The 19,954-nt window shown below is 41.5% G+C and overlaps 1 protein-coding gene across 1 annotated transcript in view; it reads right to left on the bottom strand.

Moving 5' to 3' along the window:
- ARHGEF26 (Rho guanine nucleotide exchange factor 26) overlaps positions 1–19,954 on the bottom strand; it is a 113,905-nt gene that overhangs the window by 12,136 nt on the left and 81,815 nt on the right. The window contains exons 10-11 of the mRNA XM_008142209.3: positions 16,916–17,070; positions 3,378–3,587 (exon numbers count right to left, since the gene is read on the bottom strand). Of these exons, the coding sequence (XP_008140431.2) occupies positions 3,378–3,587; positions 16,916–17,070 (365 nt within the window). The remainder of the gene's footprint in view (positions 1–3,377; positions 3,588–16,915; positions 17,071–19,954) is intronic.

Raw genomic sequence — 19,954 nt, 5'->3', positions numbered from 1 at the left:
AGTTTGACAAAATCAAACTCGTTTCCTTAGGAGTTTTGCACTCGCCGTTTCCTTTGCCTAGAACATTCTGGCTCTGCATTTTCCTATGGGTAACTTCTTGTCACTCAGGGCTCTCAGTTCAAATGTCACCTCAGCAAAGTCTTCCTGACCATCTAACTTAGAGTACATGACGCAGCACTCAACATTCACTCCAAATCCCATTGCCTGGCTTTGTAGTCCTCACTGCATTTACACTGACTTTTAATTGGATCAAGAAGAAATACTTTCCCACTGCCCCAGCTCATCGTAGGCCACTTGCCCAAGCTGACTGCCCAAAGTTCACTGCCAGCCAGTCACCCTCCTTGAGGGCGGGAAGAACACAGATGTAAGCTGCTCACATGAACAGAAGCCCAATGGGCAGGGATCTGGTCTCTACTGTTCAGGGCTACATCCCAGCCCTTAGAGTAGCTCTTGAAAGGATACCCAATAAAAGCTCTAAATTAACAGGGGGAAATGAAGACTATGCTCTCAAGAAGTTCAGCTGTAATAGGAAGGAGAGATTTAGGGGTAGAAGATGGGCAAGACAGAAAACAAAGGAGCCCAGTCACTGTGGCTCAGGGGTTAAGTGTCAACCTATGAACCAGGAGGTCATGGTTAGGTTCCGGGTCAGGGCACATGCCCGGGTTGCAGGCTCCATCCCCCAGTAGTGGGCGTGCAGGAAGCAGCCAATCAATGATTCCTTTTCATCATTGATGTTTCTATCTTTCTCTCCTTGTCCCTTCCTCTCTGAAATCTATAAAAATATATTAAAAAGAAAAAGGAGAAAAATGAATTATCAAGAGTGGCACATACAGCAAGCAGCCAGAATTTTGGGGGACAACATCACCACGAGCAGCCCTGACAGGTGTCTTCATAGAGGGAAGACTTGGCATGAGCCCTGAGAGGGGATGTACTTGGTAATTCAAGGAGGTCTGAAGAGGGCATTCCAGGGAGGGGGAAAAACATGGGCAAAGGAACAAAACAAAAAAAGTAGTTTTAACCAGACAATAATTTTTCAGATACATATATTCAGAATTTTATTATAAAATATTTCAAAGCATATAATATTTTAAAAATTTATCATCTACGTTTCCACAAATTTTTTCCTTTTTACAGCTTACGGACTTGGGGGAAAAAAAATCCACATTTTAATAGTTTCCCACATTTTATAGCAACTGGCTTCCTAGTATCCCTTCTAGATCCAGAGCAAGGCCACCTGAGCAGCAAGGATGGGCTGGGGCTGTCTATCTGGCCCGCAGCTTCTCAGTAAGAGAATTAAAGGGAAAACTCTGCTACTAGGAAGAATGTCGCATCGAGGAAAATCAGGGTCTAGTCCCAGCTTTGGCAATAACTCACTTCCTGCAGGCAAATCACTTCACCTCTGTGAGTCTCATTTTACCTTTAGGGGAAAAAAGGGAATTGGACTACAGACCTATAATTAGGGTCATCACATATTTTATTGTCTAAACAAGATACTTCTGAGATTCCAAAAGGGTAGTATTCTTCAGTTGGCCAGAACAGACATAATATTGACCCTGGGGAATCAGATTTACCGTCACCTGACTTAGATGCCCCTTCAACTCTGAGGTTCTCGCTTTCTCTGGAAATAGCTATGGGCCCCTTCTTCATGTTCTAGAGCTGGCTTGGTACCTGGCACAGCCCAGATGCTCACCAAGGGTTTGCCCCATTTCCTTCAGTGAGCTTTTCTGCATTCTTCATGTAATCAAAGCTATCGACCTGTTCTTCCTCAATGTCACTGTCATGATTGTTGAACTGTCTTTGTGGCAAACAGCTGCACCCCTCCTACTGCTAACTCTACATTTCGTATTTCCCCAGGCGGCCTCTGCTAAGACCAGCTTTTCAAAGAAGGTAAATATTTAGGGATGAACCCTATTCTTTTTCAAATTGAAGAATTAGTAGCCAAAGGATACATGTGACTTGCCTGGGTTCTGTAATTACTCAAGGCCAGCGCGGTGGTGAAAACCTTGTTTTCTCAACTGGATTGCTAATGAACTATATTAACCATGTACAAAAGAGGACAAACATAAAAAATGTATGCACTCCTATACATTTTGCAAATCTTAGAAGCAAAGAAAATGCATAGACCCAAACTTTGATTGCTCAAAACCAAGTAACCCAGAGATGACCTGCACATATCCATTATGGCATATACCAATTTACCAGATCGTGTTTTTTTTTTTTAAATTCCTCACCCAAGGGTATGTTTATTGATTTTAGAGAGCGAGGAAGAGAGAAAGGGAGAAACATAGATGTGAGAGAGAAACATGGGTTGGTTACTGGGGATTGAACCTGCAACCTAGGTATGTGCCCTGACCTGGAATTGAACCCCTCAACCTTTTGGTATACAGACGATGCTTCAACAAATGGAGCCCAGGGTCAATTTGCTAGACTTTTAAATAGCCTATTGTTTTTAAAGGAAAGTGCATATGGCTGTAATATATTTTCCTTCAACACCACATCCGTGTGCTGAAAGTCTTTGTCTAGTTATTTACTTTTGAACTGTAACTGAGTTGCTGGTGGAGTAGAGTGAGGGAGTCACTCCCTTTGTACCCAAGGAGACATCTGCCCCATGCCCTTTCTGGAATGTCCTCTTCCTATTAATTAAAGAACTACAAACATGAGTCAGATGCATGAGTTTACTGGTGACATAACTAGATATTCTGAGAATATTTCTGACTGAGGAAATGAATATCCATTCAGCCCGTGGTATGATCAAAAGGCAGGTGGGGGGAGTAATGCTACGGAATGTCCCAGCAAAGGATCCGGCCTCGGTGCAAAAAGAACTGCACACGTCGGTTTACTTCCTACTCTCTTCCAGGAATCTCAGAAACAGTGGTGGAGATGACATAAATGACAAAGGAGACAGCCGGGAAGAGCTCTGCTGTGCTGGCAAGGCCTGGATAAAAAACAAACACTCCTTACAAACACAGAGCAAAGGGAAACAAAGCAAAACCAACACACTTTCGCCATGACTAACTGCAAGTGATGAAAGGAAGTCTCCAGTTTCTGAGAATGCTCCAGAACATCTGGACACGCACTAACCTCCAAAGTGTTTAAGACGTTTTTATCCTTCAAGTCTTATAAAATCCAAAGCTCTGACATATTACACTCTCTCCTTAGGAGAGCGGCGCCCAAAGGAGGTCTCACACTGCCTGTTTAATCACTTTTCAAACTGAAGGAACGCCTTCCTCAGCCTTGGGAAGGTGTCATCTGCTGGTCACCTGCACAGCCCAGCACATCCCACTCAAGTCCCCTCCCTATTTCCAGGAAGTCCCAGGGCAATGAGGCAGGGAAGAATGATACCAGATGTTCTGAACCCTCTCCCCACCCATACTCACTGTGTCTCAGCCCCTAGCAGCATTTCCACTCTCTCGTTCGCATGGTTACTAAGGACGGTCAGAGTGAAGAGGTGACTGGCAGAGTTCTGTCTTGAATAAAGAATTGTGGAACTGTTCTTCCCTGGAGACGAGGTAAGCTCTTCATTGTCACAAGATTCCACCAATAGCTGATCTCTTAAGGAGTAATCATTGACGTTGTAACTTTCTTCACTATAAGGAAAAGCGAAAAGAACATGTCAATAATTCATGAATAAGACTGATACCTGTAATCCCGATGTCAAACAGGACTCTCATCACCAATGCTTGTCTCTCTTCTTCTAATCAAGCCCAACAATTCTTCAGCCTGCCAATTTCTACAAGTCATTGACGCTACCACCTTTCTCCCATCCTTAAACCCTTCACGTCTTCTGGTTCATGCTTGGATTTCTTGGTGGCTAGTTATAATCACTCCTTGCATACACCCTCATCTCCTTGAAAAACCCCAACCCAGGAAGAACAGCTTTCCCTCTACTGTGAATATGTACGTTTGCAGTTGAACATGGGAGAGCTCAATAAATAACTGTTGGATAAATTGATAACTATGCATTTAAGTATAGTCTGGGAACAATGTCAAATGGCTTCCTTATTTAATAATAAACACAAATGTATGAACTTAGGGAAATTAAGAGAAAAGAAAAGTTCCTATACTAGGAATTTCAAAACTAGCCATTTGCTCAAGATTTCTTAGAATTTCTTTTATTCAGTGCTTAACACCTGCCTGTCAATTACTCCCTTGTACTCTCCTTGAAACACTGTATCTTTTCTAAAATTTAGCTTGATAGAGTGTTCCCTCAGAAAACAGCAAATACAGTTATTATATATCAAAGCAAAATACTGCCCTCTGACAAGCCTTCTGTTCTAGGGTAATAATCTGTATTAACTGAAAGCTCTCCTGGAACTAACTGCCTACAGACCCGCAAAGCCATACTCAGAACATACAACAGTATTGGTCACACCAAAATGAGGCTTATCAAAGCTCACAATTCTTCTAAAAGGAGGAAAGAGGATGATACACTTTACACACAACTAAGATTGTGTGTTTAAAAGACCATGTTCACCAGCAACAAAGCAGTCAGTTTTTGGAAGAGCAGAAAAAGTTTATAATGTGTGTCCCCGATATCTCGGACATGGATTTTATTAGCCCAGGCCTCGAGATAAAACAAATAAGCAAGCAAAAGCAAAACCTCAACAAGAGAAACAACAAGATGAAGGAAGGGTTCCTTGTTATGGCCCTCTCTCTGCAGCTCCTCGTTACTCTGGATCCAACTCACAAGTTAAAAAAAGACTACCCCGGCTAGTCAAAGGCACTCCATTTCCAGTTAAAATAATTTGCTGCAGACGGAAAACTCCAACCACCTTAATGTTGTGTGCCTGGGTGTTTAGGTAGTGCCTTAAACAATGACACCGAACAGGTATTCTTTGCATTTCCAAAGAAATAGGAGGCAAAGAAATGTACATACTGTAAAGCCAGTCATTCAAGATGACTCACATTCCAAAAAGTCTTTAGCATGTGGTGGTTTCACCTGTTGGGTAGTCCCCACTAGAAGCCAAGACCAAGAGTTTACAGGAAACTAATGTAAACTAATATGAATCAACTACCTAAATCTTCTTTTGCCTCTTAAGTTTTAGAGTTTCTGATTTCCCCAGTGTGTGCCAAAATACAAACAATAGCAGCTATTGTGTTTGATGGGTGCTTTGAATCTTTGTCTTTGAGGGTAATTAGAGACAGAAGGAGGAGATAAATTATAATAGAATGTTTTTAATTGTTCTCTGCAGCGATAAGAACTACAAGACCATTAAGAGCGAGGGTGACCGCTGACCCAGTTTATGCCTGTTGTTCTCTCAAATATCCAGATTGGGTGATGAACTACGCCACTTTATTCATAGCTTCGAGAGTTCACCTCCAGGTGACAGTTTCTACACATCTGCACATCTGTGTGTCACTGAAGAGGCCTTATAAGGGAACTATCCCACTGTTTTGACTTCTGAGTCCAAAATAGGAAGCAGGAAATGTTTGCCTTTTTTAAAAAAAAAAAAAGATTCAATAGCAATCATCCAATATCATCATTTTATCTAGACCTGTAAACTTCATCATCTCATAATAAATAACATTTACAACGTCACTACTCTTTAAATAAATTTAATATAAAAAGAGCATGCTTTCATTTAACAGTAGTAACTTCTTTATCCTTGTCAGCAATTATTCAAACCCAATAAAACAAATACTGAAAAGCATCTCGCTCTTGCTAGCTGGTTCACTGCTCATGCTCCCTCGCACACGCACACACAGTTAATCTCCTAAAGGTTCAAAGTAACCGCATTTCCCCTCTCCAGGCCCGCTAAATACTGAAATGCCCCCTCCTGATGTCAATCAGCACCCACTATCGCTCTCAGGCTGATACAGAGGATAACATATGTGTTAAAATATGTGCTTCAGCAGAAGGAAGGGGGGAGAACCTATAGCCAGATGCAGCTATTTCCGACCCTAGCTCCCTCCTCTGCTTACTCGCGCCTGTCCAGTAAGTAGAAAGCAGGAGAAGCTGGGCTGGGAAAGAAGCCCCTTTCCGGAGGGAAGCTGATGCTAATCAGACTTCCCCATGTTTGTCTGCAGCGCTCAGCAAACATATGGTTTACATAGTCTCTGAAACAATTTGGACCACGAATTAGGAAGTTAAACTGCTCAGAAAAAGGCAAATGGAAAAACCACCTTCCCTCGCAGGGAGAAGTTTATATGTAGACTTCCTCTGATTGTCCTATACGTGCTCCAAGTTTACCAGCTGCTCATCAAGGCTGGCTGCTTTGTGCAAGCCGGGGCTCCTATCAGGTGCAGCGATCAAGTCTATATAAGTCTGTTGCTCTGTGGCATAAACAATGATGGGTTCCCCGGTTAAAACCCCCTTAAAGTCCAGTAACCTTTGTTGACAACCCTTTTTTTTTAACAAGATAAAGAACTATCCGTACAGAACAGGATATGGTGGTAAATACATACCCCAATTAGGCTTCCCTCGGGAAGGCTTTCTTTTGTTAAGCAGATCAGATAGTTTTCGGTTCTACTAAATTCCACTTAACAGCACGGAATGAAAAACGATACACCTCACAGTGAACAGTGGCTTTCTAAAACCGAGGATTATGGAGCACTTTTACCCTTCTGTCCCATACACATTTCTATAAAGGCTAGAATGATCTATAACGGGCACATATTTATTACTTTTAAATTAGGACAACATTCGAAAACTGCATAAACATGTGTTTTAAAACACCAAAACTACACACACACACACACACACACACACACACACACACACACATACATACACACACACACACACACACACACACACCAGGGAGTATAGGATGATAGCTCCAACCTCAGGACAGGAGTTACTCTGGGAAGAAGGAGGAGGAAGAAAGAATAATAGTAAAGGGATTTCAGGTTTACCTGTGGTATTACACCAGGTTTTTGTTTAAAAAGCAGAGATCTGATAAATATGAAAAGAAGTTAGAATCTGTCAAATATGAATGCTAGGTATGTTAGTATTTGACAATTTTCTGTTCGTTTGAAGCTTTTCACAATTCAAGGTACAAATAAATTTAAAAATAACAAATGCATAGATGTGAAAGACTACCATCACGTCAGCTGTCTGTGGATGCCGATGGGTATAGCTTAAGCGACTACTGGACAATGGCATTGTTCCCCCGTACAAACAACTGATTATTTGCAGATGAAATTCAGTAAAATGGTTGGGTTAAAAAAGAGGCTCTTCTATACATAAATGACAGAAAATATAACAGAAGAAGCAACCTTATAATAGTCTCAAAACACATAAAACATTTAGGATTACACTTAAGCAGTTTCTGCTATATAAAGACAGCCTTCAACTACTGTACTTCAGAAAAAGGCCCAGAAAAATAAGATTGATATTATACAGGTATCAATTCTTCCTGATAAGAATGAGCCTTACGACACAGTAAAAACAGATTGTAAAGCTACTGTAATTCAAAGACTGGGACAGGGCATGAGCAAAATAGAACAGTGTGCCCACACCTGGGAATTTAGTACACGACATAGGTGGCATTTCAAATCTGGGGGAATTGATGGGTTGGTCAACAAATAATATCAGGACATCTGGAGGAAATGTCTGGAAAATATACAAGTTTGGATCCCAATCTCACTCCGTAAACCAAGATATTTCCTTGGACCCAAATCTGGATCCATAAATGTCGTAAAGAAGAGGTGGGACAGACAGGTCCTCCTGTGGGGCTCAGACCCATCTGGGCCTGCCTTAGGTCAGGGAGGTGCTTTCAAACACGCACATACCTCAGGGGGAGTTTCCACCTTAACATGCATTAGCCAACATTGTAAGTTCATAACCAGGAGGACCGAGAATGGGAAATGGGTTAGTTAACCAAGACACGGCCAGGAATATGCGAGGAAAGATGGGAGTGGGGACGTGTGGGAAAGGTAGACGGCAACCCCCTGCTCTCAGCCCTAACGGTGACTTTTCTCACATTCCTTTGGCATTGTTCCGGAACTTTCTATTTTATAACCAAAATCTGACAGGTGAAAATCCAACCAGTAAAACCCGCCCTCCCCCCCACCCCAATTCTTCCTTTTATAAAAGAGTTAAATTTAAAGGAAAAGATTATATCAACAATTCTCCAAAACAAAAAACACAGTTTTCTACGTACATAGCCAAGTAGTAATTTTAAAAAAATATATATTTTTTATTGATTTCAGAGAGGAAGGGAGAGGAGAAAAAGAGAAATATCAATGATGAGAGATGTTTCAGCTGCCTCCTGCACGCCCCACACTGGGGATTGAGCCCACACCCAGGCATGTGCCTTGACTAGGAATCGAACCATGATCTCCTGGTTCATAGGTTGATACTCAACCACTGATATTTGCTGGCCAGCAGTAGTGATTTTTTTTTTTTAACTTATTCAGCAGCTTCCTTGCCACAGGCTTTCTATCAAACATTCACACAGCTTCCCTGTCATGAAAAAAAACTTTTACTTGAATCTGCTGGTGTTGAGACAAAGGTCTCCTCCGTGAGCAGCTGCCTGCGTCTTCATTGTCTCAGCCCCTGGGCGTACATGCCAGTGAAATCGCCCCCCAAGGTCATTGCGACCCAACACCCACCGAATCCAATGACTTGGGTTTCACCACCATTCTTGACATCACCATCTGATGATGTTGAGCACCTGTGACCTGTGACCTCCTGAAATTCCATCTTCCTCTTCTAAGGCCTCTGTGACATTTCCAAGTCATCCTTCCTCGGGGTCATTCTCCAAGGTCCTCTGCTAGGCCCTCTGGCTTTTCTCTCGGGAATTTATAATGGCTCTGCCCTTCTCCCAGCACACTGATTCATGGAAGCACAAGGGGTTTTATAAGGATCAAAGGCCAGTCTTCCTACTTCCCTTCAAGGCATGTATGCTATTTCTTCCTCTTCGGATTTCAGCTTGTTACTCTTCTCTGTCTAAACACATGATTTCTAAATCCGCATATTTGATCTTGTGCTTAACTGGAATAAAAATACTCTAGTTCAACATTTCTAGGTTGGAGAATATTGGACTACACTAAAACTTAATCTGAGTTAAGAGATCGAAACACTTTTTCACATGACTGAAGTTAATTTCAATTTTAAAGGCTGGTGTTTGAGTACACAAACAAGTTTTTGGTGGGAATAATATACAATTTTAAAGTAATAACGATAGCATCACAGTTAAGAGTACAGACTTGATTTAGAATGTCTGTAAAAATCCCACTTCTATCACTCACTCTGTGGTGTGAGCAAGTTACTGATCCGCTCTGTTTTCAGTTTTCTCATCTGTAAAATGGGGATAATAACACCAATCTCTTTGGGTTGTTGTGAACATTCATTATCTTATTGCGTGTGAAAATCTTATAATCATGCCTGGCTCTCAGCCAGTAAATGTTAGCCATTAAACTGGGAAAAGGCATACTTAGAGCTACCATAAATACTTCTGTTGAGAAATCAATAATTTGTCAAGTTGCTCCAACCAGCAAAACAAGACATGATATTTATCTAGAAACTGATTTCAAGCAGCTTTACGTGCCCAGCTCCTCAAAATAATTCTGAAGACTAACAAACATGCCACACGCTTCCTAGTTCATTGTCAAGAAGATAATGAATAGTGGAGATGAGGATCACATTCACTGGGAAGATAAGGATCTGCTGTTACTCGCTGTCGCCATAAAGGATGGCCAGTGACCCACAACAGGACCAACAGGAGCGCCTATTCCTGTCACCACTGACCTCCAGATTCCACAGCCTGGGACCTTCCCAGCTGCCCACGGGACGCCCCGAACCCACGGTCCTTGACAAAGAGGAGGCAGACAGGTATGAGGTGCTTTCAAACACCTCACAGAAGCTTTCTCCCTGGCGTAACAAGAACTGAACTCGGAAGAGCAAGTAGACAGCTTCTTCAATGGGTAACGAAGTTATTCCAAAGCACCCCACTCGCATTTAAATTTACTTCTACCGACTTCTTTGAATGAAAGGGGAAAATAGACTGAATTCACTTTTTCAGCCACAAAGAAGGGATGAGGGATGTTGTGAGAGATTTTGCAGGAAAATCACTGCTACCAAAGTATACACTATTCATATCATTAATTATAACAAAAATAAATCAATGGTTGTCCTTCACTCACTTGCCATCTGACATGAGTTCCTGATGAGGAGGGAGAGGCATGGAGCTAAATGTATTTGTTCCTAAGGCCGTAGTTCAGAGGCCATACACCCAGGTCTGCCCCCAGAGTGCACCACAGCCTTCAGATGTAGCAATGGCTACAGGTTTCAAACCATTTCTTAACCAATCAAATAATTTAATCTTTAGCATAAGAAACACAATACTAGGAATGACACTCAGCCTGTATCAGTCAATTGGCAGAGACTATTCACTGCATTAAAATTGTATGTGCGTTATCTAATTTAATTCTCAAGGAAATTTCATGAAGGAGATGAATTATTGTACCCATTTTACAGATAAGAATACTGAGCCTCTGAGAGATTGAGGGTAGCATGCCCAAGGTCACATGGCCAGGATTGCAGCCCAGTTCTGTCTGATTCCAGACGCTGATATTATGCTTCTAGGTCAAGGCAGCTTTCAACATTGAATGGCAATGTCAATTCTTCTTACAGATTAGAGGATACAATACTACTGATCACATAGAGGAATCAAGGGTATGTGGGGAGGCCAGAGAAAAAGAGGGGGAGGGGAAAGGAAATGGGGCTCTCACTTCTCCCCCACCCCATCTCATCATCTTAAATTTAGAAACCAATATCACGGTGGTCAGAAATAGCCAAGTTTTATGTTGCAGGAATAAAAGCACTTTGAGTTGGTCTTACTGCCTTTCTTTATCCAAGATACTCTTAAAGTTAATTTCCTGAGGAAGGAGTCTATCCTGCAGAGGAAGAGAGACAGTGTGAGGTGACTCCAGCTTTCTATAATGGGAAAGGCTTCAGTGGAAGAACTCGAAGTGGGGCCGAACCAGGGAGCGTGCACAGCTTCCACCCATGGGGGCATTCAAACTACTTGGGAAAGTGCAAGGGGTAACTTAAACCCCTGAACTTTTGATAGTGATCTGGTCATATCCTATTATAGAAAATCCTTTGTTTAAACCCCAAGAATGTGTAATGTGCCACAAAGTTCAAGTTATGTCAATATACACAATATTTATGGAACAGGAACCAGGAAGTGGGAACCTACTGTCTTCAGTGTCTGCAGGAAGGAAACGCGATGAAAAGGAAACTTCCTTACACTCCGATGCCAGACCACCTAAAGGCAGAGGAACGCTCACAAATGCAATTTGGTGCTGGTTCTGGTTTTCTCCTACAACCTGTGGCATTATAAAAATACTCATGTAACACAAACTCACTTTGGGAAAAGTGTCTATCAAAACAAACCAAAAAAAGGTGCGGGTTTCTAGGATGTTTTTCCCAATGACATTGTTTTTCCCAATGACAGGGAATGGTGAAAATATTCTACAAAAATGAAGTCAAGAAGTAATGAACATAGCACGGCTGGTGTGGCTCAGTGGTTGAGAGCTGACCTATGAACCAGGAGGTCACGGCCCGATCCCCAGTAAGGGGTGTATAGGAGGCAACTGATCAATGATTTTCTCTCATCATTGATGTTTCTGTTTCTCCCTTCCTCTCTGAAATCAATAAAAAAAAAACCTTTTTTTAAAGAAGTAATGAACATAAAGAAATTTAGAGAGGAAGCTCTAAATTCAGACACATGAGAATCCTGGCTTTGCCAAGAGACCTTGAAAAAGATGCCCTCTCTCTCTCTGCCTCAGTATTCTCACCTGTAAAATGAAAAGAATATGAGGCTGCTGTGATAACTCAATGTTGCCTATGCACTTTGCGCTCAGTGAATGGCCTACTGTACATGCTTAATAACATGGGCTCTTATCATCATATTTACAATTACGATTACTCCTCATGTAACTACAGGTAACATCACAAAACAGCATGGCTAAATCATTTATGGGTAGAGAACTCAGGACAAGAAAACAAACCCGAAAATAATTACCTTTACTGTTATAGGTAACAAGAACAGACTAGAGTTCAGCATTCTTTTGGTTTTGTGCCCCAACACCCAGACCACACCCATCGATCTGCTCCAGATGTGCTGAAGGGCACACCTGGGCTGGTGGCAGGGAAAAGGCACTACCGCGGAGATGCATGAATCCCAGCTGGAAGACTAACACCAGCCAAAAGGAAGTGGGTCCTAAATCTCCAATCACTTCTGTCTCCTTGGAAACCAATACTCCCCAACCCCATCTATCCTAAAGGCACGGCGCTGGTTCTTTCAAAGAGCCTCCCATTTCCCAAACGACTCAAACGTAATTGGTGTTCTGTGGAGAAGAGCGTTTCCTAGCTGTGGCTGGGACTGATATCTAATCAGCTGCCAGCCTCCCCTGCTTCTTGTCCATCAAGCCCCAGCGTGCCAGCCCCAGGGGATGCATCGCGGCTGCACCAAAACAGTCATGATTCTCCTGCTCCCCTTGATCACGTGCTGGCTTTCCCAGCCTCCCTCATAACAAGTCCCGTGACCCAAGACGAACCCATGCGATTCACGCAGTCTTCTGGGGACTGTCTGGGAAAGGGTTTCCTCTGCTGAGAAAGAAGAAAAGCCACCTGCGCAAAGAGCCGTGGTTCAGCCTGTTTTTCACCCGAGCCTCCCTTCCATGGCTGAATGAAACCATGATGCCTGCAGGAGCTCTTGCAACCGTGAGGACACGTGAGCAGAGCACAGAGCAGATGGAGAACGGAAAGGGGCTGGGTTATAAGTGACCACCGGGCCCACACTGACCACCCTCAGTCTTCATGTCTGGAGAGAGAGGTAAATGCCTTTCGTGTCTGAGCCACTGTTATTTGGGAATTTTGTTACATGCAGCCAAAAGCTTTCTAAGTGGTCTAATAGTGAATCTCCCAAAGAAGAATGAAGTTTTCCAAACTCACCCAACTTCTTATTGTGTGTGTGTGTGTGTGTGTGTGTGTGTGTGTGTGCATGTGATAGTTCAACATTTTTATTGCTTAACCCTTTTGTATGAGTATACTTTTACTTGCAGCTCAAAATATTAGTTGTACAAATATTTTGTATATTACAGTAGTATAAAAGAAAACAAACAAACAACAACAAAAAAACTTGCTCTATAAGAGCCACAGTTTTGCAAATACAGTCTTAATAATCAGGTTGTACTCTATAGGTAAAACTCTAGAGGAGATAAGAAGCCATGTGATAAACCAAGCTCCAGAATGTTTTTGCCAAAAATTAATTTAAAATTTCACTTACAAATGGATATATAATGGAGCAGAATACAAGAATCTCATGTCTTTTAAAAATAAAAGAAATTTCAACCTGGGTGGTATGCTCAGTGGTTGAGCACCCACCTATGAATGAGGAGGTCATGGTTCGACTCCCAGTCAGGGCACAGGCCCCGGTTGGGGGCTCGATTCCCAGTGGGGTGCACATGGGAAGCAGCCGATTGGTGATTCTCTCTCATCATTGATGTTTCTCCCTCTCCCTCTCCCCTCCTCTCTGACATCAGTAAGAATATATTTAAAAAAATATATATTATTGCTATGTCAGGTCTGGTCGATTTTCACACCTTCACTAACTACACTGAAGGCAACACTGGTGGACAGTCTGCCATCACTCTAGAGCAGTGGTTCTCACCTGGAGGCAATCTGGCCCCCAGGAACATATGACAATGTCTGGCGATATTCTGGGTTGTCACACCTGGAAGGAAAGTGCTGCTACCCACAGAGGGTAGAGAGCAGGAAGCTGCTGAAACGCCCCACAGAGCACAGGGCAGTCCCCCAGCAGAGAGTCCTCAGGTCTCTGTCCTGCCGAGTTGGAAATTCTGCTCCCAAAGTTCCCAGGTAATCTGCGATGAAAGCTGCAACTGCCAAAAGTTTCACTTTCTCATCCAAAACCAACTGATCCTTTTGAAATGCAGCGGCAGAGACTATTCCTATAGTGACTCACAAACAGCCCAGAGCAAACAGAAATTTTAAACTTCCTTTTAATATTCTAAAAAAAAAAAAAAAGCGAAAATTCCTGTCCTAGAAGACAGCCCGTGGTCACGTACTGCTCTGCAAGCACTAGCAGTAATATGGTCTCGGCACCACGGAGGTGGCCACACACCCCAGCCATCTGCTCAGCATAAACCATCTGCCAGGCGGGGGTGGGGGTGGGGTGGGGGGGTGGAGTGGTGGGAGGGGAGTAGCTCTCCTCCCGAGCTCTCTCTGCCGGGAGCCCCGGAGCCTCCCTGAAGCTGAAACCACGGGAGAACCAGCAGCGGGGCTCCTGACTGAACCCTGGGATTAGAATTAGGCAGGGAAGGTGGATCGGTCCTGCAGGGCTGGCACAGGTAGCTCTCCTTATCTGCACCTCGTGGCCAAGCCTAAACTACCCCCCTGGTTCAAAGCCGTCCTATCTCCTTCGCTGCTGCCTCTGGCATGCGGAGCATTTGCAGTTGCCTCCTTGAAGCTGCAGAGTAAATAGGGCTGTGCATACTGCACATTTTTAACCGAGCCTGTTTATCGAGCCCCTGTTCTGCTTGTCACTCTCACCACCTATTCAGGGCATAAACAACTTGAGCCTCCAATGCCATTCTCGGGGTCAAGAGCACCTTAGAAATATGATGAGCTCATTGTAAGGGCAAGGAAATTCCAGTTTCGGTAAAGGCAAAGTGAGCCACTCAGGCTGCCCTCTCCATTGGAACCGTATGTCTTGCTCTTCCTTTTGTAACAACACAAGCGCAAACATACCTGAGCAAATAAATGCGGGCTAGCTAGGAAAGCAACATTAAATGTAATGGCAAAACCTTCAGTGGAGGGAAAAGCATGCTGCTAAGTAGAGCTGATTATACCTTAATTCCAACTTTCAAATGTCTGTATTTATTGGGCAGTTCTATGCAAATTCAAGAATAAAAGCTGTGCTATACTGGCTGAAAAACCCTTAACGGTTTCATCAAGTCACCGAAGACATCATAATCAAGACTACATTATATTTAAAATCGGTTTGATATACTTTATCATTAAAATAAAAAAGTGTAGGTAAAGCTTTCGGTCCCTTGAGACAGAACAAATATTTCAACAGCTGGAAGATGTTAAAAGTCAAGAGTTCTGGCATGTGAAGAGTCATATATATAATTACTCTTCCCTAAAAACAAAACATCTCGACGAACGCCAAAAAAACATGCTATCTCATAGGAAACCAACAAAACATAAAAACACAAATTATAATGTTCCTCCAATCTTTTATTTATAAACTTCACTTAGCTACTAGAACTATTTAAACTGCCCCAAGGTAAGATAAATCATTTTTTTCTTAAAGATATGGGAACACTATTTTCCTAAGTAAGAAAAACAATCATCAGCATCTTTATATATTTATCAGAGATATATTATGGCTTTTTAGGGTACACCATTCAAAGTTTTCATTTCAGCTAGACTGCCAAGCAGCTGAAATCATTCCTAACACAGTCTGACTCAAAGGAACAAAAAGCAAAGCTCATCCTCTGTTTCTTTTTTTTTTCCCCAAACTTATTTTTTTTATTGAATTTATTGGGGTGACACTGGTTAATAAAATTGTATAGGTTTCAGGCATACAGTTCTATAATACATATCTGTACATTATATTGTGTGGTCACCACCTCAAGTCTTCTTTCACCACCATTTATCTCCCCTATACCCTCTTTTTTCTCTGGTAATCATCATACTGCTGTCAGTCTCCATGAGTCTTTTTTTTTTCTTTCTTTCTTCACTTAATCCCTTCATCTTTCTCACCCAGCCCCCAATCTCCTCTGTCTGACAACTGTCAGTCTGTTCTCTGTATCCATGAGTCTGTCTCTACTTTGTTAGTTTATTTTGTACATTAGACTCCACATATAAGTGAAAGAGTATGGTACTTGTCTTTCTCTGAAGGGTCAATTTCACTTAGCATAATACTCTCCAGGTTTGAATATTTAAAGTAAAACATGAGCTATTCAGAAGTAGGATTTAAAGAAATATTTTTTTGACAAATTTGAACATTTATTTCACATATTCCTAGAGGCCTGTTTCCATGATTCTCTTCACCTTGTCTAAACTGTACCCCATGAACCGCCCCTACTTCTATGCCAGCAATTCTGCCCACTTGCTTGCCTTCATATGTGGAAATAACACACCACAAAGTTATGGCGTTTTAAGTTCATATTCAGGGAATGATGGAATATTTATGAAGGACCAGCAGGAAAATATTTTAGAATCCTACATACCCTGAGTATAGTTAATAAAGAATGTTCCCGCCAATTCTTTGTGGGAAGAGCTAAGGGGAGTGAGTGTGTGTATGCATGTATGTGTAGTGGGGACAGAGAGAACAAATACTGTAAAAAAAATAAAAATAAATAAAAGACTTGTACAGAATCCCTTCTGGTTATCTCCCCAGCGCAGGATATGAATACACAACCAGAAGTCTCAAGTCAGAGGCATAAACATGCTGCCAACAGACACTTTCTCTTCCCTTGAGAAAAGAGTATGAGAGTCGTGCCAACATCTTCCCAGTCACGGGGAAACATTTTAGACTAACAATCATTAAGAGCCGTGGGTTTTAAATTAAGTTACAAGGAGCACTAGACTTGCACCCTAGCTCGTTATCAACCAGAGGAGAGGTTCTATGGAGAAAAAATTTGAAAAATGCTCATTGGGAATAATAAGAGTGTTGCCTCCCCACGGATATCATGAGAACTCAAAGATACAAATAAATAAAATGCTTACAACAGTGGCTTTGCACACTGCAAAAGACTCCAGTCTTAACTCAACAGGTAATTTAAAGAAAAGGAAGCACAGACGCTCCTGTGATTCCATGTGTAGGAACTATGCATCTCCCATCTCAAGCTTTGAAAGGACGATCACCTTGAACAAGCATCTGAATTGTGGAGCTGGGAACCTGGACACACAGCAGGCGGCACAAAGGCTTACCTCTTCTTCTTGGTGATGATGAGCACGTCGTTAAAAAGAAAGAAGTAGACTTGCTGCTTGGACGTCCTTTTTGAGAAAAGCACCGTGTCCTCCACGTAGGCTGTCAACTCACCTCTCTTCACCAGCCACCGGGAAGAGGAGACTAGAGGGAAAGGCTACAAACAGAGAAGAACTCAGCACCAAAATCAAAGGAGAGAGAGAGCATCTAAGATGATGGAGATTAAAATATAAAACTTACATTCAAACACAGTGTGCACAGGATGGCATGCATCATTATTTTATAGACACGTTATAACAAAATATAATAACTAGAGAAGGACAGTAATTCTCCAATAGAAAGTGAGCAACGACAATTTATTTTCCAATATAAAAACAATTAACTTGCCTACATGTAACTAAAACTCAATGAGAAAATGTTATTGGGTCAACCAGAAAGGATTATATTGCCCTTCCATTAACTCTCAGCTGAAAAAGAAGATCAAGAAAGGAGTCACTGAACACTGAAATGCCTCAAAATGAAATCTGTAAGTATCAACTGCAGTTACTTTAAATATCACAAACCAGAATCTAAACATACAGGAAAATGGAGATAACTAGTTAACAAGAGCCAAATATAAAAGCCTACATTCCTTTATGAACTGAGTAGACTTTATTCAAAAGGAAAAAAAAAATCCTCTTAAATGTATGGTTTTGTCAGCCGATTATTGACTTAGCCATATTCTGAAGAACACCTGTTCTTAAATGTATGGTAGTTTTCCCCATGGAAGTTCATCCCTGAAAGCATCATGCCGTTTTCCTGGCTGGGGAAAATGAGGTTTTCCCAAAATAATCCATCTTAATCTCATAGAAAAGGCTGGATACAAGAAATTACATAGTTTTTTAAAAATTCAGTTTCTAGTTTCCGACTGGAAAACTCTCAAAACCACAGGATAATCCTTGCCCTTGAGAGCTCTTTTTTTTTTTTTTTTTTAAGTTACCAGAAATGCTTACTGTCAAAAATCTGATTTAAAAAACTGCATCCATAAAGTAAGCAGAAGTTCTTAGACACACAAAACATAACTGTAGTAGCTTAGTGCAACCAAATGTCATCCTTTTCAGGGACTAATGATTAAAAACAGCTAAAGGAAATTGAGGATATTAGGGAGGAAATAAGAAAGCTAAGAGGATTTCTTTTTTCTTCTTTTTTTTCTTACTTTATAAAGAACTTTTATGAGCAGGTTGCTCATCAGTTATGTACTGTTTTCCTGAAGATTTAAAAAGGAAGAGGAAACATTATGGCTGACCTCAAACTTTCCAAACTTGCCATTAAGGGAGTTCATAGTTTCCAGTCCCAAATCTCAAATCAGACGATTATCCAACAGGAATGGATAAAGCTTAAAAGGCCGGCAGACAAAGATGGCTTAGACCACTCTGGGGAACCCCACCAGAGGTCACCGCCACGAACTGTGTGGCAGGTTTGGTCCTGCTGAAGCTATGGAATTACTGGGGACACAGTGCTGTCTTGCTATTACATGTAACCCTACAGTATGAACCAAGGACAGTTTTACGGTTAAGTTCTTAGTTTAGGGCCTGGGAAAAGAAAGTTTTTAAAACTGGTTTGCTGTTTTTAAAATACATTGACTTTTATAGGCTCCTCATACTCCACTAGGCAAAAATAACTATCTAAGGGATATCTAAAATGGGCAGTGGTTTTCAATATGTCTATGCCTCTTTTGAAAACAAAAATCTGATATTATAAATGTGTTTTTTTTGTTTCATAATTTATTATAAGATGAAACTCATTCTTTAAAGAAAAAGAAGAAGAGAAAGAGGAGGAGGAGGAAGAGGAAGGAGAGAAGAAGGAGGAGGAGGAGGAAGAAGAAGAAGAATAAGGAGGAGAAGGAGGAGGAGGAGGAGAAAGAGGAGGAGGAGGAGGAGGAGGAGAAGGAGGAGGAGGAGGAAATAATTATGAAAATGCCCAAGAGAAAAGAATTTGAAGAACCCAAAATGGGCATAAGTGAATTCCTGGAATTCAGAAACTCTAAGACTAAAATTCAGGTGTAAATAAAAAACTAGAAAAAAGTTCATGAATAAAAACATATCCCTAAAGGTACTGATTTAAGTCCTAGGGAGAAAAGACTTTTCATCCTTTTTTGTGTTATTTGGCATCCTAGAAAACTAGCCTCGGTATAAATTTGAACTAATTTTATAAGCCAGCAAGACAAGAAGAGCTGCTGAAGAGCAAATATATATTTTTATTAATTGAGAGAAAATTAATCATTTAACCATTTAAAGAAATACATATAATCCAGTGGCTTTCAGTACCTTCTCAATGTTGTGCAATGATCACCACTATATAATTCCAGAACATTTTCAATACCCGAAAAAGAAACCCCATATGCCTTGAGTCACTCTCCATTCTGCCCTCCCTCAAGGCCCTGGCAACCATGATTCTACTTTAACTCCATGGGTTGCTTATTCTGGGCATTTCATATAAAAGGAATTATACAATATGTGACCTTTGGAGTCTGATTGCTTTCATTTAGCACAATGTCTTCAAGGTTCATCCATGTTGTAGCATGTATCAGGACTTCGCCCTTTTTTATGGCTGGATACTATTTCATTGTATGAATATACCAAAATTTGTTTATCACCTCACCAATTTTGTTGATGGACATGTGGGTTGTTTCCACTTTTTTGGCTATAATGAATAATGCTACCATGACCATTTGTGTACAAGTTTTTACTTGAACAACTGTCTTCAGATCTCTTGGGTATGTACCTAGGAGTGAAATTGCTGGGTCATGTGGTAATTCTGTTTAACTTTTTGAGGAAATATCAACCTGTCTTCTACAGTCCAAAGACTTTTTAATGCCTTGGAGTTGTTCATGTTGTGTTACATCTTAGATTTGGAGTAGGAAGCCTTACGTGACTGATACAAGCTCCCCATCCCTCCATCCCTCACTCCTGGGGTTGACTATTCTCCTTCCCATTTCCAGTCTCCCATCTACTGTGACAGCTACAGACTTTGCTACTAACTCCTTTGCATTTCTGTAATTT

Source organism: Eptesicus fuscus, chromosome 3 (assembly GCF_027574615.1).
Source record: "Eptesicus fuscus isolate TK198812 chromosome 3, DD_ASM_mEF_20220401, whole genome shotgun sequence".
Classification (NCBI taxonomy): domain Eukaryota; kingdom Metazoa; phylum Chordata; class Mammalia; order Chiroptera; family Vespertilionidae; genus Eptesicus; species Eptesicus fuscus.
Note: the sequence above shows the minus strand (reverse complement) of the source record. Positions and strands in the feature narration are given on the sequence as shown.